At 37.5% G+C, this 22,742-nt stretch overlaps 2 protein-coding genes across 13 annotated transcripts; both read right to left on the bottom strand.

Annotated features, from left to right (window-relative positions):
• Positions 1-90: 90 nt before the first annotated feature.
• tpd52l2b (tpd52 like 2b) lies at positions 91-13,050 on the bottom strand. 11 transcript variants are annotated; one of them, XM_058763341.1, is made up of 10 exons: positions 12,822-13,050; positions 11,463-11,614; positions 11,157-11,305; positions 7,453-7,512; positions 5,256-5,303; positions 4,286-4,387; positions 2,988-3,014; positions 2,635-2,679; positions 2,279-2,327; positions 91-1,673 (listed from the first exon to the last, which is right to left on the bottom strand). In XM_058763341.1, the coding sequence occupies exons 1-10, from the start codon at positions 12,838-12,840 to the stop codon at positions 1,587-1,589; spliced, it is 738 nt and encodes a 245-aa protein (XP_058619324.1). In that variant the 5' UTR covers positions 12,841-13,050; the 3' UTR covers positions 91-1,586. The 11 variants fall into 11 exon arrangements, with proteins under 11 accessions (XP_058619324.1, XP_058619325.1, XP_058619326.1 ...); XM_058763342.1 differs by having other exon boundaries at positions 2,635-2,676; XM_058763343.1 differs by lacking the exon at positions 2,988-3,014 and having other exon boundaries at positions 2,635-2,676; positions 12,822-13,049.
• A 995-nt stretch (positions 13,051-14,045) lies between these two features.
• Positions 14,046-20,909, bottom strand: trim101 (tripartite motif containing 101). Of its 2 annotated transcripts, XR_009268844.1 has the most exons (11): positions 20,556-20,909; positions 17,377-17,525; positions 17,096-17,270; positions 16,922-17,017; positions 16,220-16,453; positions 16,095-16,117; positions 15,884-16,008; positions 15,570-15,805; positions 15,281-15,393; positions 14,418-15,132; positions 14,046-14,347 (listed from the first exon to the last, which is right to left on the bottom strand). XR_009268844.1 is itself a non-coding variant. In XM_058763527.1 (10 exons), the coding sequence occupies exons 1-9, from the start codon at positions 20,724-20,726 to the stop codon at positions 15,307-15,309; spliced, it is 1,296 nt and encodes a 431-aa protein (XP_058619510.1). In that variant the 5' UTR covers positions 20,727-20,909; the 3' UTR covers positions 14,046-15,132; positions 15,281-15,306. The 2 variants fall into 2 exon arrangements, 1 of the variants encoding a protein (XP_058619510.1); XM_058763527.1 differs by having other exon boundaries at positions 14,046-15,132.
• Positions 20,910-22,742: the final 1,833 nt, after the last annotated feature.

Here is a 22,742-nt window from a genome sequence, read left to right as displayed (position 1 = left end):
CATGGCCTCTCCAGTAAGTGCTGTACTGCCACCTCCTGACAAATGTATGTCACTAACATTATGAAAAGAAGTGGAAAGATCAAACCAAAGGCCATTTGAACGAATGCTTTATTGATATTCAAACAACTGACAAAAATAAATGAAGCATTACACCACTGTTGTTCTAAAAGAAATCAATCTGAATAGCTAGGCTGAGATCTCTAATTTAAAGCTATATGGTGCCTGTTCCCTAAACAACAACCTCCCGAAAATGACTACTCAAAATAATAAAAAAAGAAGTCCTTTCCCTCTGAATGTTCACAATCTTTTCACCGTTTGCAGAAATACAGGTATATCCACACAATTCTATGGCATCACACGTGGATTCCAGTAGAAAATCATGTAATCCTTTGCATCTCATCCAACGAGGCATGTTATCGTCATTGTGTAATATACTCAAACAAGGCCACCCACTGACACCCATATAAGTGAATGAAATATCAGAATAGAACAGATAAAAATGAAGAAAAATAAGAGATTACACTTGCTAATAATGAAATATATTCCAATATCTTTCAGGTAAAAAGTGACTGTGCTACCATACAGACAACACTAGTGTTCACGTCTGTTGGGAAAAATCAACAAATGCCACTAACAAAAGAAATTCGACTTAGCAGGACTTACTCGCCACTGGATTAGTGCACATGAAAGTAACTGCATTTTTATTTCTTAAAATTGAACAGTGATCTTTGTGATGTGATAGTTTGTGTGTGTGTGTGTGTGTGTAACATTCAGACAGTAAAAGGTCTATGGCATCTACTAACTGGCACACACAGCATGGCACAAAGCAAAGGCAAGCAATTTCCGACATCAACGGCATAAATAAAACATTCCCATCAACAAGAGAAAAACAACAAAAGAAATAACTGAACAAGAAAGAGTAAAAGTAACAAAAAAAAGAAAAGATAAAGCAAAAAACAAATTTGTGTAACATTTTACCAGCAACAGACCAATAAAGCAATGTAGAGTGCGAGTGTAAGGCCGACTGAGAAGGTCAGACATTCACCAGGTGTACAGCAAAGCATCGCTTCACATTGTACTGAGAGTAAAAAACAACTCAACTGAATGCTCAGCAGCATAGAAACCTGCAGCAAGTTTCTTTTCACTATTGGCCTAAAATCCTCCCCCCTTCAGATTGAAATGTTTTTTCTTTGTGTATTTTGTACCCCTCTGCCGCCTGATGAATGCTGCTTGGCAGTACTGTTTAAATATAGTTATTTGTATTCCTTTATAGTCATATATAGATAAAAGTTATGTAAAAACATTATGCAAAGCAGTGTAAAATAGTTTCTAATACAAAATGATTCATCATTTGTCTTGTTTTGTACAACCTGTGATGATTTCATGTCACAGAATCTGTACTACGTGTGTGTTTTCAGTGAGATGAGCAAGCACATGCTAGCAGTAGGTGGAGGGGTATCAAAGGAGACAGAGGAAGGAGGGATGAAAGGATTCAGAGAGAACGGGAAAACTGGGAGAACGGAAGTGTGGGTGTAGTCAGGATTCACAAAGAATGAGATGAGTGTTTCAACCAAGAGGGTGGGCTCTCAGAAAGGAGCGTTGTCCTGCACCGGGTTTGACTCGTTTGGAGAGTGGGCACTTTCACCATTGGCTTTGCCTCCAACCACTTTGTACTGAGACACAAACAGAAAAACCATTCAGAAACAAGCAGGACACAGAGTTCCCAGGATAAAGAAAAAACATTTTTTTTTTAAATTAAGTATAAAAAGCATGTCAAGTACTTAGACGTGCTCTACACAACATTTTTTAACAAAAGTTTACATTTAGTGATTAAAAAAAAAAAATCTGTAAAAAGTATCAACATTGAAATTGACATTTGGCTCTCCAAACAACATTGATAATAATAAATGTTTCTTCAGCAGTAAATCAGAATATTAATGATTTCTGAAGGATCGTGTGACACTGAAGACTGGAGTAACGATGCTGAAAATTCAGCTTTGCCATTACAGTAATAAATTACATTGTAAAATATTTTAAAATAGAAAAAAGTTGTTTTAAATTGTAATAATATTTGATCAAATAAATGCAGAATTGGTGAGCATACGAGACTTCTAAAAATCTTAATTGTGTATGCGATATAATTTCTTGTTTTCTTTTTCTGCATGATTGTACCACATGACTTAGATCTGGTGGACAAAATCTTTGTTTTTGTCAATATATTAAACATATTAAATTTATTTTTGAATAAATTAATAGATCTACCAAAAGGGAGCCTTACCTTGATGTTTCCAACTTTGTCCTCAAATGATTTGAAGGTTGGAGAATTCCTATTTAACAAAACATTCATTAACCCCGAATTCATAACAAAAGAAAAATTACAATTAATTAGACATGAGCAAGTGGGCTAAGTAAAGTAACTGGCAGATAAAAGGTTAAACACCACAAGCATGCAAAGAAAAACTTTAATCAAGCTGTATGAGAATATTCAATCCAGCAGTTTAAACAGATTAATATTATTTGTTTTGATTAACAAAACGTGTATTTTTCTCACACAAATGACTATCTAACATTTTAAAGTCTAAGGAATCAGAAACCATTTGAGTTAAGGGGCAGTGGTTTACACTAGTACTTTACCTCATAGTTGGCATACTTATTGAATGGCGAATGGAGTAGTTGCTACTTCGAAAGCATTAAGAGGAGAAAAAGTTGTGTGTATTAGCAAGCAAGCAGGACAGCAAGTGAGAGATCAGCTGGGTTACACCACACACAGACTGCTAGTATATCTGAGCTCTTTAAAAATCACACAAAATAGCACTGGAATCATGCAGAATCAAAATTAGCTGGGTTTTGGAGCTAAAATAACATTAAAATCAATATTACATTCAAATTATAATTAAATACATTTTTTTAAAAATTAAATGGGCTTGGTATTACAAACAGAGCTCCATGTTAAGCATTAACGTTTTGATGACATTAATCAGTCTTACCCAAAGGAGTTAGAGAAAGGAAGAGCTCTGTGGACCAAGCAAGGGCAGCGTTTAAAAAGAAAGCGGGAATACAAAACCAATCAGGTTGGCCAAAGCAAGCAGGAAGAACAAATTATGAGAATTATTGTTCTGATATTGAGGGAATATGGGGAATGAATTAAAAAAAACAAAAAAACAATCAAACCGTTATATGGGGGTGAATAAGATGAATAGATGTTAATGACACAAACAATGATAAAAGTGGCTAATAAATTTGAGTAATACTACTGAATGAAAGACGACGTTTGGATCGACAGAGCAGCAGAGTTTTAATTCATAAAACATGGCTGAAGTTTTGATCTGTCGAATGAAGCTATTAGCTTCTCTTTATCACACACTAGAGACTGATTTATTGAGCAGCTAATGATTTTAATAATTATAGGCCCTCTGCATGTTTCAACACTACCAACAGTCACGTTCAATAGAAGGAAATTCAGGCTTTCATAAAACTCCTTCTCTTCTGCCTTCTGTTTGTGTTAGGAGTGGTGAGGGAAGTTAAATAAATGTGTGCAAATAATGGTAAGAACAGAGACAGTAAAGTGAATCAGGAGACAAGAAAACAAGTTAGTTCATCATATATGAGGAGGAAAACAGCTGTTACAGTCGAAGTGGCTCTGATGACTGTGACCGCACTGCATTAACACTCATTATGGATAATAATGGCTTCACAGTGATCATGAACGGCAGCAGGATATGACAAAAGCGTGGATCAATAACCAAAGAGAGCAGGAACAGAGGAAACAACCATGAAGGCTTTGTTCACACTGTATGCAAATCCAATTCAGTTTCTAATCCAATCTTTTGTCTGTACTGTGATTTCATTAGATTTTAATGGACATATGATTGTTGTTTGGATTGTATTTTCCTTCTTTTTTGGTATTCAGAATCAATGAATTTTGGGTGGATTTTTTCTACATGTCTAAACAAAGCCAAAGACAGAATGAATAAAATCAAAAGCATGTGAAGGAGATTCAATGTAAGTCCATGAAATGCATAAACATACATATACAGAAATGCAGTTTAAGTTAAATCATGAGCAGTTTTGACACAATAGAACTGAAATGCTCAGCTAGAAAAAAAACATTAACCAGGAACCATGTGTTAGTCTTAATTAATATTACCCAAGAAAAACTGTAAAGTAAATAAAAACATGCAAGTTAAACGAAAAGATGCAGAGTCACACTGTAATCCGTGACTGGAATAAGAGTACTAGAGAAACACAGGAAGAACAAGGGTGGGCACTTTGACTTGAGCCATACCTCATGTCGCCCAGTTTCCTGCTGATGGCCGTGCCAACGGTGGAGAGGGCGGCTGAGGTCTTCTGTCCAGCCTGAGACAGTGTTTCCTGAGTCTTTTTATACCTGTAAAAGGAAGAACGCAGAGAGAAGAGAATGTGGGGAGAGAGAGAAAATATAAAAAACGTGTAAAACCCTTCAATGTCCATAAACCTCTCCACTTCTCAGGAGTTAGTCAACATGACCACAGCCTCCAGATAACAAAAACCAGTCAGAACCCTTAAAGTCATCCAAGAAATGTTAGTTGGTCATACACTACCATTCAAAAGTTTGGGGTAAGATTCTGTTTTTAAAGAAACTGATACATTTTTTTCAGAAAGGACACAAATGTGGCAAACGTTATGGCAAAAATGTTACAAAATATTTAAAATAAATGCTGCTCACTTGAAATTTTTTATTAATCAAAGAATCCTGAAAAAAATGTATCACATTTTCCATAATGTACATTAAGCAGCAAAATGGTTTTCAACATTGATAATACTAAGAAATGTTTCTTGAGCAGCAATGATTTCTGAAGGATCATGAAGGATCATGATTTCTAAATCAATCTGAAGAGACTGGATTTTGTAATAATATTTCATAATATTACTGTTTTACTTATTTTTGATCAAATAAATGCAGCATTGGTAAAAAAAAATCTTACAGACCTCAAACTTAACCCTTTAGCAGTCCCTCCTGAGGTACAAAATAAATCCCATTCAAAAACAGACCTTAGGAATGCTAAGGGGTTAAATGGTAATGCACATTTGCAATTGCAATTCACACTACTTAGAAACACAATATAAGATTGTATTATCTAATAACCCAGCAACAAAATATCCATGAAGCATAGCAAGCCACCTTAAATCAATCTTTTAACCCTTCATGACCTTAATGAGACCAGAAAACATCCTTGAAAACACACAAAACGAACGTAATGAATGAAGTAACTCACACTTCAGAGCTGGCAATGTCATCCAGAGTGGCAGAAGCTGAAAGATATCTACAGTACAAACGAACAGGATAATACATTCAAATCTCCACTTTCTTAATCACAACGTGCTATAAACACACACACATACAACATTTCATTTCTAAAATGATGATAAGTTATGCTGCCTCACAAACAAAACACAAGCACTGCTAAACTGCACAGCCAGAGGAAAAACACCAGTTTATTTGACATCCTTCTTGAACACACAAACTCCTGCTGTTTAACTTGTGTGGAAACTTGTGTGCTCAAATAAGATGTGCGAGTATACTGGAGCTTTCAAGCACAAAAAGTCAGACAGCGAATCTTGAAAGTCAAAAAGACATTACAAACCACCTTGGCTATTGGGAAACAAGTAGCATGTTAGCAAAGAGGATATTGCAAAGTGGATCCTGATGTAATATTCATGAGTACAGTAAGTGCACAAAACTACAGAATGGACTCAGGAAGCATTAATTGGCTTTTACCGCTACAGACGAGGCATTCACTCATCTGAACATGACAAAACTTTCCTTACACAAACACATGCTCTCTCCATAGACGTCTCTGTCTGAATGGGATTCATATTGTGTGTGTAAAGAGGGAAGTGGGAGATCTCTCACACACTCGTGATAACGTAGCCTGTCTGACAGGTTCAGCTAAACCTCCAGCTACATCAGGACTGCCACTAAAAGTCATGAGACCGGTGGAAAACCATAGAGAACCTTAGTCTGATTCCAGAGTAACCCTCTCATGACAGCCCTGTCTATACAGCGAAACCTGTATACAATTTAACTTATAAAAGCCATTGAAAAAAACCTCTGTATTTGGTCTAAGAGTTGTTTTCTCTCACTTGATATGTTAAATCAAGCAAAATGGCAGTAGCTTCAACAGTTAGTAGTAGCTAAGAACCTGTTTGATATGCTATTTTATTATAGTCAGAGTAATCTGGTGCACTTTTTTAATATTTTGTAAAAGTACACACACTACCATTCGAAGGTTTGGGGTATGAATGATTTTTTTAAACAAATTCATATTTTTTTATTAAGCAAGGACACATTAAATTGTTCAAAATGAGAGCAATAACTTCTATTCAAAGCATCCTGAAAATATATGAAAACAAAAATATTAAGCAGCATAGCCGTTTTCAATATTGATAATAGTAAGAAATGTTTATTGAGCATCAAATCAAGCATATTAGAATGATTTCTGAAAGATCATGTGAAGACTGGGGTAATGATGCTGAAAATTCAGCTTTGCTTCACAGGAATAAATTACATTTTAAAATATATTCAAGTGGAAAACTGGTTCTTTTCAATTGTAATAATATATTTCACAATATTACTCTCTTTAAATTACATTTGATCAAATAAATGCAGCCTTGCGCTTAGGTCACATCTTTTAAAGATCAACCCCAAACTTCCATCGAACTTTTGAATAGTAGTGTAAAGACAGTATAGAGGTGAATTAATGCAGCAATTAATTATTTGCAGACATAAAGCACTGCTATAGAAACAAATCATTTCAACAGGCAAGGATGTGAACAGCTGATTTGAATTTCAGCGGCTGATAATTCAGACATTGTACATGAACGCAGCATAACTTTTAAAGAAGCAAACAGCTGTAGGATCCTGAGTATTTCAGAGATGGAATACTACTTGCATGGGTGGACAAAGAGACTGTGAAGGGGAAAAAACAGAAGAGTCAAAAATATGCAAGACATGAGTCACTGTTTTAGACACCCACTTCAACTAAAAAGCAAAAATACCTCTGGCCTTCATCATGTGGCAAAAGTTTCAGTTAGTCGAGTGGAGAATTAATCAGGCTGACAAATATATAAATTGTACAGCAGGTTAGAGTCAGTGCTACAGGAGATCAGATCATGGCATCTGTTTGAGAGACAGGTTTTATTTATTTGTGTTGGGCTATATTTGATATGCATGGTTTTATTTAACCCATCAAGGAGTGGAGCATTTGAACCCCTGAATCTATATTTGATGCAATGCATCCATTGATTTGTGACCACCAGAGCAGAAAAACCCCAAGGCAGCAGTTATGTCTTCTCCTGAAACACACTGGCTTCAGGTGTTCAAATGCTCCATTCTCACTGACAGGTCGAGAGTAGGTGAGAGGAGTTCATGCAATACACTGCAAATACGTGCCGAAGCGGTCAAACACTCACATATCACACCCTGCAACCTTCTCATTCCACTGGCCCAGCTTCTCTGACATCACCACATAGCTAAAAAACACAGACGTGGTTATGTGCTGCCTACAGCAGAGCTCAACGGCACAGCACTAAAGCAAATATGGTGTTACTGATAACTACCTCTGACTGACTACAAACCAATAACTCCATGGTTTGAAGTACTGACAGACTGAAATATTGGCTAGGCAAATTATTCTGCTGATATTTGGCCATTTTTAGTTGCCAGTGGCTAATTTTAATATATTTGAGCAGATACTGTGCAAAATAAACACTCACTTGTGTGTAAACATTTTATGGACATTTATTTTTACAGTTTTATACTTTTTTATTTAAAGTTTTTTTTCTTATTTAAAAAATTATAATGTACATTTATACATTATACACTGTGTGTTGGCATTACATCACAAACTATCAAAATCTGTAGGAGTTTATAATACAATGGCTATCTTTCTCTATTCTGACTGACATAATCACGGTCTATATTTTTTCCTCTTTTGGATTTTTTTATTTTTTTTTATTTTGCTATTGGAACAAAAATTATATTTGCTGTAAAATCATATTTACCTATACAGCTTGCAGGCAGATTTGAACATTTTTATATCGGTTTAAGGCAACTCTGAAACAGTGTTAATTTCGTCAACGAAGACGACGACGAAAAATATTCATTAACAATCCTTTTTCCTGTGACTAAGACGAGAGGTTTACGAGCTAAAACTAATATCTGATTATAAAAACTATGACGAAATTTATGCTGCGTCTTCGGTAACAAGATGAGACGGGACTAGAATGTTATTTGAGGACTACCGGACATTCAAAATACATCCTATAGGCTAAGTTAACTGTCTTGTCTTTCAAAATGTGCGTCCCTGTCATTGGATTGCAATCGGATGAGGGGCGTTCGCATATCTAGTCTCAGTATGGCAGCCGCAGCGGACAGATAGGCTACCAAAAAGTGAACTAGCGATCTGAAACAATGGCCTCATCAGCACATGATCAGTGCTCAGTTCTCAAATACACACACAGCAGTCCAAATGTCTATTGTGTGTAGAGTATCTCACGAAAATACAGTTGGTTATGGCTTAAGTGAACATAAACAGGTGGGTGAAAACTGAATGTGTGTCAGTATTACATATACCTTCGGTCTTAAATGGACAGCATTTCTAATTAAATACCTGTGTCATCAATGTTAACCAACAAAAGCTGTTAAATAAATGTATACTTGTTAAGTAAACCTACTGTATCCTATCTGAAATTATTATTATTTTTTTTAATTTATTATTATTTGTATCTCTACCAAAAAATGAAAATTTATTCCAGTTTTTCCAAATTCGATCCTCGATTCAAATTTCTCGTAAGCTTAATTGATTTGGTCTGAAGAGAGAAGAATTAATTACTATTTTTGTTTGAAGACTATATATAAAATAGCTACCAAAATAAATGTTGGTAACTGCAGTTTGACAAAAATGCAATGACTTTTCGTCGACTAAAACTATGAAAGACTCAAATGACTAAAATTTGACTAAGACTATTAAGCATTTTCATCTCAAGATAAAGACTAAAACAAAAATGCCTCCCAAAATTTACACTGCTTTGAAAATATGAACATTATGCTATTATACAGTAGCCTGACTACGTCAGACTTCGTACTTCCGCTCAATTTCATTTCGCTTCTGTACTCAGTCTGATATAGCAAACCATCTCCCAGTTTATCTCCGGCTCCGCAGCAGCTGGGCCAATCAACGAACAGAGGGCGGGCTGAGAGCCGTGACGTAGACGCTAAGCGCTGAATTTAAGATTGTAGTTTAGGTGAGGGAAATCTAAAACAACAGCAGACATGGAGACACGGGATGCTATTCGCTCTGTTGTGGAGAATATTCCCGGCATTTGCCAATTGCCATTGAAGCCCGAACAAGAAGAGTGTTTGGTTCACATTTTGAATCGAGGTGATGTTGTGGCCCTACTTCCGACAGGTTTTGGGAAACTGTTACCGATCGTCAGCGAGAAACTGGGGAGGACAAAGTCTGGCAAGGCGATAATTGTGGATGTGTAGATTTACTTCACATAATCTGCAAAAGTCGTTCACAGCCATCTTCACGCCGGTATTTCGCTCGATGGTTTTGTTTTCGCCGGATACCTGTGTTTACAGCGGAAGCTCGAGGCGGCTGAGCCGGCAATTAACATACGTCATAACCAACCGTTATGTGATTGGCTTACGGGTACACCAATGATTTTAAATTTCAGACAAGCACCCGCCCACGAGAAAGTAAACGCTTGTCAATTATGCCCTTCCAGACTCTGTCTACGAAGCAAAGCGAAGTAGCAGAGTTTGGTATTACCAGGCTAATCATACAGGGCTGGATGCTATGAATGACAGGCACTTTATCCTAAACTAGCCAACCAAAGACTATAGAATACCCAAGACGTGTCACTCGTATAGTTTTGAATGGGGAAAAATGCAACGCTCAATATGGCCGCTCAATCGCAGGAAGCCCCGCCTTCTGAATGAAAGAGCCAATCACTAATCGGTAAAGTCAGCGCGTCACTGCAGCTGCCGTTAGAAGTCCTGGTTGCTATAGTAACAGTCAGCGTTCTGTGACGTGCGCTGAGGACTGCGCATGCGCACTGGCTGATCTAGCCTATTTGAGCAAAAGAAACATTTATGATACAGTTGTCATCAGATTTCTTTAGTGATTTCAAATATGAAATTTAATCGCAAGTTTAGTGAACAGTTTTGGAGAATTTGATGTTTCCCCATTCAAAGAGATAGGAGCTGCACTTGCATGCCCGAGAGGCGTTTCAAAGATGGCCGCCGAGTGACATGACTTGTCTTAAAGAGACTTTGTAGTTAACTACACATCAATGCAGTCTTGGCCCATGCAACCTGAGGGTTTTAAGGGCCCAAGGTACTGACCAGGACCATAATGTCAGTAAAGTCCTGCAAAATACTACACATACTCACAAAACCACCAAAGTTCTTCCACCTACAGGATCAAAAACAGCAAACATCTGTTGTTTGTCTAAGATCTTGAGAGTCACACTCAAACCAATGGCCATGAGCTCCAGCTTGGAACACAATAAATGGTGGTGATTCATGTTTGTGTCGACTACAATCCTCCCACAGAGCCCTCTGAAACCGGACTGCCATTTTTCAACTTATAAAACAATTACACTGAAGGACTTTCAGCTGACGGCATAGATGCCCATCTATAATATTCACAGAAAACAATGGTCATCTCCTCTGTCTGAACAGGCACTCAAGAGCTTGTACAATGTACAATGTAATGTACAATCCTGCAGAAAATGCAACTGGACACCTGTGACTCTTTATTTTTAGGCTGATTTCCAGCAGCATAAAGTGAGAGGAATGTGTGTGAGCTAGAAGAGAGCGCATTGAAGCTGGATTAGTTCGAAAGGCTTCAGTTCTTCCATGAATTCCTCCACTGATAGAACCAGCTACCAACTTGCATCTGCCATCATGCTGAGTCATTACCCATTAGCCACTTCGACAAACCCTTTAAGTTCTAAATTTTGTCCAGAATTATGTAAAATCTCTGTCATTCCTGCAGGGTCTGTGAAGGAGGTTTAGGGTTTGACTTTGCATATGGCAACCCAGAAGACTGTATCTGTTACATCCTGGGTTTGAGTAAGCAGGACATGTAGAAGGAATACATTCTTACGCGTTTGAGGTCTGGACGTCCTGCCAGCTTTTGGTGATGTTCTGTTTGAACTCGCTCAGGGGGCTGAGGCCCAGTTTACGCTTCAGCTCCGACGCGTGGCGCTCTTTAGCCGACAGCACCTGCCGCAAGGTGTGGATCTCCTCCTCAACCTAACAGGATGTCACAGTTTGTTTAGAGACGTAAACAATAACTCAATAACATGAATTATATGAATTACTTCTATTTATAATGAATCACTCTGAATTATGTTAAATTAACAGCCCTAATCTGAAGATATACTGGGGAAGATGTGATCAAGATGTTTACCTTGATGAGCTCCAGTCTCAGTTCCTCAGCCTCCTCCTCTGTCAGACCGGGAGGGAGAGTCTCAGGACTCACAGCGGCCGCCCCCCTCTCTTCAGGCACGTCTGAGAGAGAGTCAGAGCCCAGGCCTTTATGTGGAGAGTTCAGATTGATGTCTGTAAAATTGAAAAAGAATGACATGTTTTAAAGATGAAGTACATACTTTCTGTGACGCTAAACAGAATTGTAAAAAAAACACAAAAAAGCCCCCCCCCTTTAAAACATATATGAATAAATAATACTACTAAATCGATCTCTTGAAATTATTTCAAGAAAACGACAGAAAAAATTATTTATGATGAAAATATATATTTATGTAATTCAAATTGCTCCCGAAATTGCACTGTAACTAACATGTGTATTAGGTTTGAGGCCTGTATTGACAAAATTAACTTATAGCAGCTATATTTAAATTTTATAGTCTAGGGGAAATGAAACCAAAATATTGATGACTCATCCTGTACTACAAAGATATTTGACCAATCAAATGCTCTCTAAAGTGAGAACGTCCCACCTGCAACAGACTAGAAACTAGAAATTTGTGATTTATCAATGTGATATAACTAGAGTTTATTAATCCTTCGATTTGTTCCACCAAATTTACCTTTTCCACATCACCACAAAAAGAAAAAGCACTTGTTTCATTATGTTATTTATCTTGTCAGCATGAACCTATAATCACTCTTCACACAAGTGTTTTATCTAACTCGCATTCAGACATAAAAGCATAAACAGCAGAAATTTCAGTACAACGAAAGTGAGTGAAAATGCATTAATATAACTATATATAATATACAGTAAATTGTTCATATATTTTTTCCAGCCATTCAATACACACGTGCGAACAGTTCACAGTGCTCAATTTAGGTCAGTCTGTGAAAGAGATGTCACGTGGGTCTGAGTTATATTAATGAGACATGTCATCAGCCCCTCACTGACCCTAAACTGCCTATTTAAATATACAAATAACAAATAAAGGAGTGGTGTTGTCTGTACTAACGGTTTAGTTATAACATCATCCCAAACCCAAGTTGAAAATCGACACGACATAAGCGCACAGGTCAAACACAGAGAAAGGGATCCATAATTTCCCTTCATCATCTGTGATTTCGATGTAATCAAATTATTGTAACGCGAACACCTGCATTCAGCCTCGATGTGTTTTTGTTATGCATTAGTAACCTGATCGCCTGCCCTGCCCTGATCTCCCTTCACCACCACACATTCACAACGCTGGGATCCAGAGATAAGGCTACAGCTATAAACATATAAACGGCTGTATCAATCCAGCGTATTGTGTCGGATTGCTTTGTTTTTGTTTACCTTGATTGGCGGAATCCATGTCGTCGGTTGAGATCTTCAAAATGTTGTCTTGACAGTTACGTAATTCAGAGGAAAAAAGCTCTGCGAGGCGTAAATACGTGTCTTCCCTCTACTACCAAAACATCCAAAAGTGCTTGACAAGCCAACACAAGATCCGGAGCGATCAGCCAGCTCAGCTTGAAGAGCTGCCCAAGTGCGCCTTCCTTCCGGCGCCCTGAGATGACGTCTACTGCGTCCCGAAATCAACACAACTTTTTTTTGTTCTTTGTAGGAATACATTCATGTCTTGTTTCCCTGTTCTTGTATATTTCTACAATTTTTTGCAGTAATAAAAAATAAAAAAACAGCTGAGAATTTTTTGGTTGTTGTTTGTAACAGTATTTAAGTTATTATTAATGTGTATGTGGTCTTATTGGTCATTATTTTCTGGATTTGTATGTGATCCCTTGTCTATGTTCCTTTTGTATTGTATGTTCAAATAAATAAATATAAAATAGCTGGGCCATTGGCCCAGACTGTTATTTCGTTTTAGGAAAATCTAACAGATCAGTGCTGAAGTGCTTAAAGCATGTCATTTACAGTAAACAAACTGAATACTAGAAACTGAACGCTTTAAACTGTTATAATAAGAAGACGGACGAAAATTAACCATGTTGTATTATAGTAGGTAAGTCCGTTTTTATTTTATCAGTTTACTACAAATGCCATGGTTAAACTATGGTTGGTGTTGCGAAACCAGGGTTAATTTGTGGTTACCATGGTTTAACAATTTCTTGGGTTTTATTTGTAGTAAAACCATGATTAAATTTTCGTGAGGGACTTTGATTTACTCATCAATCCCTACTAGACGATTAGCCTATTCAGATTATTTCTATATAGCATTGGCGAGCTGCTATTAGTGAACGGATTTTTAGTCATATCTCTTCAGAGATGTGTCCACGGCTCGAAATCAATCAGTGAAAGCGATTCTTGAATCAACAGCTTACCGACTCACTGATTGAACCGAGAACGTCTATAAAGTCATCGTGAAATCAAAATGGACAATTCATATTTTTATGAATCATTTTATCTGTGCACATTATTATTTAGGCCTAATATTGCATTGTTTATCAACGATTTATCCATGCACATAATTTTTTGAATATTTATGTGCCTTTAATCAAAACAACTTCCTTTGCAACGTCACTGTTTCTAATATTTCACTCTTCAAAACAATCAATCAAATTCATTCCAGATGGACAAAATGCCGTCCTACATTTTACTCATTTGAGATTTCACTGGGATATACATCACATTTGGGAAGAAAAGGCAGTTGCAACTTTCCTTTCATGTCAACTTTCAATGAGATGTTAATCATACAGAGCCCCACAGACAGGACATTGAAGAAAAAATAAATATTGTGCCACAAATTAAAAATTTGTTCCCACAACTTGACTGTACTACGTGGCCACATTTTATTCATTTGTTGATTTAATCATAATTTGCTCCCTCATTTAGTTAAATCCACAAATTAGGCTACCTAAAACCTAGGAATGAATCAACAAATTAGGCTACCTAAAACCTAGGAATGAATCAACAAATTAGGCTACCTAAAACCTAGGAATGAATCAACAAATTGAACAAATTCTTAATCCATGGCCACAATGTTGTTTTTCCTTTGCATATCCTGTGCTCTGCTCTGTAACCAAAAATTAACTCATTTGTCTAAAAAAAAGAGGAAAACACATGTCAATTTATGACATGAATTACAATTTCTTAAGATTTCACATAATGCATTGCACAAGCCATTAGACAGTCAATGGTGACACAATGAGAAAAGAGAAAAGAAAAGAAAAAAAGAAAATCAGTGTTTTAGTTCAAGCCAATTTAAGATTACACTCATACAAACAAATCCATCAGTTATAAACACTATTCATTCATTCATTCATTCATTCATATCATTACAACCAAATCTAGAGTGAATCCAAATTGGTAGATGGGTGTTTCAATGATATAGTCTTGGAGCACTCGTCTAACAAACGGCGAGAACTTTCACTGACTATTACAGCAAAAACAGTCAATGTTATTAGGCAAACAAAAAACTGATCCAAAAATAAGTGTATACAATGTTTTAATTATTTGCACAAACACAAAGAAGGTTTTTTCAAGACGGGAGGAGAACCCATTCTGACCAGTGGCAAGTCATCATTCTTTCTTTGAGCTTCTGGTTTTATTGTGGACGATTGAGCCAGTACAATCAGAGACGAATCATCTCACTGGTGACCACTGGAGGGCTCAGTCCTTCAAGTGCTGAGCTCACAGCTGTGCCAGTCTGCAGAAAACTTGGTAAGTGACTTTACTTTTATGCAAGAACATAGAGACATGATACTAATTCAGTCTATCTTAACACCTTCCTCCCAATTAAACAAAAATCTTTGGCTTAGTTTTTATTCAAAATGACATGTGAGTATTATTAGTACCTGGAGACCACGTCTCTTCACCTCTGCTATATACAAATAAGGCACTGAATGTTTCCCCATATTCGCTGGAGGATGACCAGAAAGCCCAGGAAATAAAAGACTAGAGTGACAATCTAAAGGAAAGATAGAAAAGAATCAATTACTGATGTATATTTCAGTAAACCTTAAATACCACAGACAATTTGATCTAATAAGTCTCAAGTTAGGTGTTCTCAAGGTAGTTGTCCAGAAAATGTTCTTGAGAACTTTGACTGAGACTGCAGATGCACACATTAGTAGATGAATGTACCTGTGAAGTGCTTAAGCCATTCTTTGCACACACAGCCACTTTTCTGATGTCTCTACAACCGCCTGCTTGTCCACAAGTGTCCTCTATTGTCTCCGGTGTGGGACTCATCATCTCAGGACCCTCTGATTTCAGATCCTGATCTGCTTCAGGGTCAGGTTCTGGGGTCAGCACCAGTTCAGGTTCAGACTCAGGTTCTGACTCTGGTTCATCAGGTGTTTCCTCCACTTCTTCTTCAACTGCAAATTTGACAGCATTAATCAGAAGAATTGTGAAAAATAAATGAGAAGTTAATCTATTGGGTCTCTGATGCTCACTCTCCATGAAATCCAGCTGGTACAGAAGTCTCTCCTCTGCATCAAAATCCACCCTGTAGTGATCCATCTTCTCATAGTCAGGATCCAGGGTCTCCTGAGTGAAGCAGTTAGATGCTTTACCAACCCTTCAGGGAAAAGGAAAGATACTGTTTTTGTTTGATTTAAGCGCACATTATTTCAACAGTCTTGCTAAATTTGCTAATAGACTTACTCCTCAATAAGATCTTGTGAGGTCTATAAAGCAGAGATAAAAATATATATATATTAAACACTGCATGCCTTTGGCATTCAAAATGTAAGATTACTGAGGAGCCCCACACAAAAGTTATAGTATACCTGCACAAAAGAAGCCATCTCTGGGTCCTCTATTGCATTCTGGGCTGCCTGGATCAACTTTGAGTTTGTGTCTACATGCTCACTGTATGTCTGCAGTAAAGACTGGGTCCAGCCAGTCTTTTCTTCCTGCTCAGAAGTGATTTGTTGGGTCATGATCTTACGACGTTCCTCCAGAATGGCAGATAAGTGATCAAACTTCTCACACAGAATCTGTTTCTGGATCCTGCTGTTTTCCTGTCAAAGTATAATTGTGTGCATTATCAGTCATTTGTTTGTAGGGTCCCACTTTATATTAGGTGGCCTTAACTACTGTGTACTTATATTTAAATTAATCATTTTGTACAAAGCATTTTTTTGTGTACATACATGTTTTTACATTGTACTTATATTATTAAAAATACCTATATGTAATTACATTTGTAATTAATTTCTGCATTTATAATTACACTGTTGACCCATCCCTTACATCTTAACCCACCCTTAAATTGACCCATATCACCAAACCTGTCCCTAACCTTACCCGTATCCCACCTCAATAGCAGCAAGTGTTTTGCAATACAATAAGACCACAATAAGTACATTGTACTTATTTTTTGATGCAAGTACATAGTCGTTAAGGCCACCTAATATAAAGTGTGACCGTTTGTAGTTAATAGCTTTTTGATGTTTCATTGCAAGACTTTGTAAAAGATCCACACAAACCTCTATGTTCCTGTGGAGTGCCTCTAGTTCATTAACAAATGACTGAACGCGTTCATTTGTGGAAACCAAAGTAGCAAGTCTGTCACTGAGTTCAGCCTATAAGAATTGAAATAAATTATTTAGTGCAAGATGTGAAAATGTAACGTGACGGCACAAATATTTTGAGGAACACACCTTCTGCTGCTGGTAAACATCAGGCAGGGGAACTACTTGGCAGTTTTTGTGGGCCCCAAACACCTTACAGAGAGAGCAGGAGGTCACCTGACACGTGAGGCAATAAATATTAAGCTTCTCATCTTCGTGCTCTGTACAGCTGAACAGTGCAGGAGGCTTCGGTGGAGGCCTAGAGCTGGAGACACATTGATTTACAATAGATTAAAGATCAGTTAAACACTTACTGTACTGACACAACTTTTGGTTTACCATACATCTTGGATCTTTCTCTATCATCTGACCTTTCAGACTCCTGTTTGTAAACATCAATAATGTTCTCCACGAGTAAATTACGCTGCAGTCCATAAACTCCATGACGGTCCAAGACAACCTCACGCCGACAGGAAGGGCAGCGAAAATGTCCTCCGATTCCTACCTGGAAGAGAGACGGCTGCACATCTTACTCAGCATGCTGTTCTTCAGCTGTCAGCAGTATTTGTGATTACATGTATCGACTGACAATTGAAACCACTTATCATAATTCACTACAGATGTCTTTCTAAGCAAGAAAAAAATAAATGCCTAGCATGGTTAACCAGACTGAATAACATCATCATCTATTGGTTAGACTAATTGGACTTTCATGTACCTCCTTAGAGATGCACTGTTTGTACTTCTAGAGTAAGATGATCTTACTGAGCAGTCTGATTCTGTGCATGTGTGTGTCTATGTCTCGTCTTAATCAATAGAGATAGGGGCATGAAATAGAGTTTGCAAACAGAGGAGCTTGAGACTGACCTCACCAGGTCTCCAAAAATAGTCAGACTCTTTAATAGCTCTCAGCTGCTGAGGCTTATGGGTCCAGTGTGAATCAGAGCATCATCAATGGCTCAATTATAACGATGTCCTAAGGCATGATGGGAATTATTAATTCACTGTATTATTTGCTATATATTTACAAGAGATGCACAACTTGACATTCCTCAGGAATCAAGATGATAATATATTTATGCCACTACTTCGTTCTTGGTTTCAGTTTCAAAATGACACTACACTCACTCTGAAAGGTCAGAGGTCAAGTGTGTATGCAGTTAGCAGGGTTGCGCACCGATTTAAGAATTGAATTTAAGGAGGCTGAATTAAAATTGAAATTCATGTGAACCCGTGAAGTGTAATTGTGTAAAAGGTTAAGGTGTAAAAGGTTGCTGAATTATTAACATAAGCTTGACAGGCTTTTTGAAAATTTTACGCATGTATGTATTAAAAAACACTTTATATGCTTACTAATTTATGGACCAGAGTGGAAGACTGCATTTATTTATAACTGCATTATCAGTTGAATTTCAATCCAATTCAAATGTTAATTCAACTTCCTGTAGTGAATATTTAAACAACCCTGGTTCTTAAAGATCCCATGACATGCTGCTTTTTGGATGCTTTTATATAGGCCTAAGTGGTCCCTAGTACTGTATCTAATGTCTCTTTCCCAAAATTCAGCCTTGGTGCAGAATTTCAGCCACTGCGAGCCAGTCCCACAATGAGCTTTCCTTAGGACGTGCCATTTCTGTGTCTGTAGCTTTAAATGCTAATGAGGAGGAGAGAGGGGAGGTGGAGGTGGCAAGGTGGAGGGTGGGTGTGTGGCCTTAACCAGCTTGCGCTACCATGCGCTAATGTTGACAGTGGATGTATCGCAATGGCTCGTAGACACACAGTCCTTCAAGCTTTTCAGTTTGAAGTCCAGAATCTGATCCGGATGGAGAAGCACCGGATGAAGAAGTTGCAACTCAGCGGCTACAGCAGGACGTCTCCGAATGGTTAGTTTAAAATATTGTGTCTCGATACGGTACTTTAGTTGGTTTGTTTATGTATGCTGTTACAGTTATTATCATGTAGCTAATGCTAGCCATAGGCTCGGATGAAGGAACTAAAAAAATACTTAGGTGTTCATTTGTACATCCAAACACTGAGCAACTGCCATGCTTCGCTCGTTTGCAAACCATGATGTCTCTCGAGGAAAAAAAATATATTGCGCTCGCCTGGCACCGTAATAGCTAATTTTCTCATGGGCGGGCAAAGCAGAGAAAGGGGAGGTAACCTTTCCCCGTATGACGACATAAAGGGAAGATTCCAGATTGGGCCATCTGAGCTTTCATTTTCTCAAAGGCGAAGCAGGATACCCAGGGCTTGGTTTACACCTATCGCCATTTCTAGCCACTGGGGGAGCATAGGCAGGCTAGGGGAATTCATATTAATGTTAAAAAAACTCATAAAGTGACATTTTCATGCCATGGGACCTTTAAAAGAGCAGGGATCAACTAACATTTTTTAGCATCTCTTTGGACCACCTTCCCAATTTACACATCAGCATAATGTGATTAAAGCTATGTATAACTATCTGATCATTATGATGTGATAGCATCTGAGAACGGTAAGACAAGCATGCAGATAAAAAGGTGCAGCTAGACATGGCATCATTTTTCTCCCATGTAAATTGGCCTCATGACAGATACACTGCTTGGCTTTTAACCTTTGCTTATGAGGAGGTGTAAGGGAAAACCAGTGAGGTATCAAAGTTAATTTAGGTGCAGAGAAGAAGAAGGGTTATGCAGCCAAAACATCTGTTACAAGGGACTTTCATATCAATATGTCCATTGTGTGCTGCATGAACACTAAACCCCTGATGGCTCAAATGCATCAAATGTAGGCCATCACCTATTTTTATACCTCAGATTTCAGACTGGGGATTGAGTTTAGACATTTGCAATCCCCACCTGTTAGGTTTCCACATATTAGCATGACAGGTCGCTAGAAAACTGTCTGTGTTTGTGTACTGTCATGACTTTAGAAATGGCTGTTAAGGCCCGTTAACTCCTAAAAATATGTCTAGAATAATAACTACAACTGTATCATTCAAATTATACAAGAATATGGAAATGTACACCACAACAACAACAATAAAGACACAGAGGAATAATATAATTGGAATCAGAATGATTATTTCCCAGGTCTTGATCGATTAAAAACATTAAATTCAACTCAGCCAATGAGAATCCATCCTGCTTGAGCGTTTAAAGAGGCAGAAGACAAAACTGCAGCATGCGCTTATAATAAACAGAATGTTATTATCCATTGGTGTGGACTCTAATATACTTAACGTTACTGAGATAAATGGGCATGTATGTACCCAAATGTACAAGTACCTTGACATGTTGTTAATCATCCAACTTTGCAAAAATTATTTTTTGTTTAAAATTCAAATAGCACCTTAGCACATATAACACGAAACTGTTATGAAGGAAACTGCAGCTCATGTCATGTACAGATGAACTGTACGTGTATCAAGTGCACAGATGCTATTTTGAGAATTTATCATCTTACCAAAGGCTTGAAAAAGTACTTGTAAACATGTTTCAAATGGTTCATACAAAATGTTTCAACATCCACACATAAACCATCACCCCCTGAGTGAGTTGGTACACACCTGGTACAGTTCATTGGCACACTTGCGGCAGAGGTTGTGCAGACAGGGCAGAATGACCACTGGTTTCGTGAAGACCTCCACACAGATGGGACAGATGAGTTGTTTCTCCAGCGTCCCCATCGAGGGGTCTTTGTGGTAAGAGCGTATATCCAATGGAAGAGACATGGTCATGTGCCCCTACTGACCCCACACTCACTGGAAATTAAGACAGGAGAGCGAAACCACAGCTAAGGAGATGAGACGCCACCGTCTTCATGTCTTTGTGCTGTGTGTTTGTCCAGTCTCTCGAGGCAGCAGGCAGTCGCTCTGCCCCTGTGCTTGAATAGCGCGATGGGGCCTGTGTTGGTTTGCAGCTGAAGATATGTATTTGTGCATGTGCCAGAGGGGGGAAGGTGTCTGGTTTCTTGCTGGCTCACTGGGACACCCCCTACCCTTGATCAGCTGTGCCCATATCGGGCAGCCAGTGGAATGCTGGGAAACAGAGATGATGTCTCATCTCCAGTTACTCCAATCATTCATGTCTTCAGTCTTGAAACAGCCAACAAGTCAATAATGCCAGAACAGCTACAGTCAGGGTTCCCACTCTTTCGTGAACACCAGATTCAAGGACTTTCAAGGACTTTTTTAAGCACCATTTATTTTATATCAAGCACCTATCAAATTCACACGCCAGCATATGTAGTGTCATGAAAGACCTTACAGTACTAAACATTTTACTTGCACTTAACATTTACATGAAAAATTTCAGAGTAATAATGTTTTGAATGTGTAGGTTTCATAAATTTAGACAGTTTTGAGCAGTCGTGTTCAAAGGAATTCAATGAAATCCATTGAAGTTAATACTGGTAATATTCAAATACAATTTTTAAAATATTTATAAAATATGCATCAAACTGGTTTTTGCTGTAGTTCTTGTACTAGATTTAAATTTGAATTTTTTTTGCAATTTTTAAATTAATAAAAAGTGGTTAAATGTTGTAATAACACTGTAAAACCTGTTAATAATAATAATAATAATAATAATTTGTTACATTTATCTAGCGCTTTTCTGGGTACTCAAAGCGCTTTACATAGAGGGGGGGGGGGGGGGGAAATCTCCTCAACCACCACCAATAGAGACATTACTCATTAATAAATAACTCAAGTCAAAATTATTTTGTAAATCCCATTTTTTCATCTTTGACCTAGAGGAATGCAGGTGCTCAAACATGCAGCTGCTCAAAATTTCAATATTTTTTAAAAATATGTCATGTACATTTTAAACCTTGTGCATGTGCAAATCTGCAAAAAAATATAAAGAAAAAAAAAAAAAAAATAGGACTTTCTATTTGTTTTTAAAATGTACTAAGCTGTTTTTCTTATTTTTCATGTTCTCCATGTCGCAGTAAGTTTTGGGAGCTCATTTTTAGTCCATCTCCTGTCCTGAAAAGTCTGTCTTGCAGTGATTGACTAAAAATGAGCTCCTAAAACTTACTGCTATTCTGGAAGATAAATTCTTCAAACAGTGCTACACGAGGATGTGGTGCTGGTCCTTCAAGAGTCACTCTCAACTTATCCGTCTATAAAAATTTGTCTTCATGTATTTCACAACACTTCAGCATGTTATTCTTATTAAGTGAGGGTCATTTTTTAGGATTTTTTACCCAAGCAAAGTCTCTGAGAACTTGACACATTGTAATTCTGAAGACTCCAGGAAGGTTGCAGTTCTGAAAATGGTGGCGCTGGAGAATAAAGGTTTGATGGTTTACACCTAATTCTTCACATTAATTCTTAATTATTTTGCAGTTACCTTGTGTTTTTTATTCTCCACCTGTCTTAACTTTACAATTTCTGTATTGCATTATATTTGAATGTTTCTCATTGGGGATTTAATCATTTTTGACTTTTCAGTTAAATCACTTTTTTGGCTCATTTTATCTGTAAAAGAAAACGTGCCTAATAATTCTGCACACATGAATATAAGATTTTCACTTCCAGCCTTCATGGATAATTACATATCACTTATAAATGATTAAATACAAAATTAATAGTAGTTATTAAGATCGATGTGGTTTGGAATTGGTAAAATGTGCTTGGGAAAAAATATGATCAGAATATCAACGTACCCAATAATTATTCACGCACTGTAAAGATGTGCTCACTTTACACAGAGTGCGCGTGATCGCGAAATCGAAAGTGAAAGTGAAC

The sequence above is a fragment of the Onychostoma macrolepis genome, chromosome 23 (assembly GCF_012432095.1).
Source record: "Onychostoma macrolepis isolate SWU-2019 chromosome 23, ASM1243209v1, whole genome shotgun sequence".
Lineage (NCBI taxonomy): Eukaryota > Metazoa > Chordata > Actinopteri > Cypriniformes > Cyprinidae > Onychostoma > Onychostoma macrolepis.
Note: the sequence above shows the minus strand (reverse complement) of the source record. Positions and strands in the feature narration are given on the sequence as shown.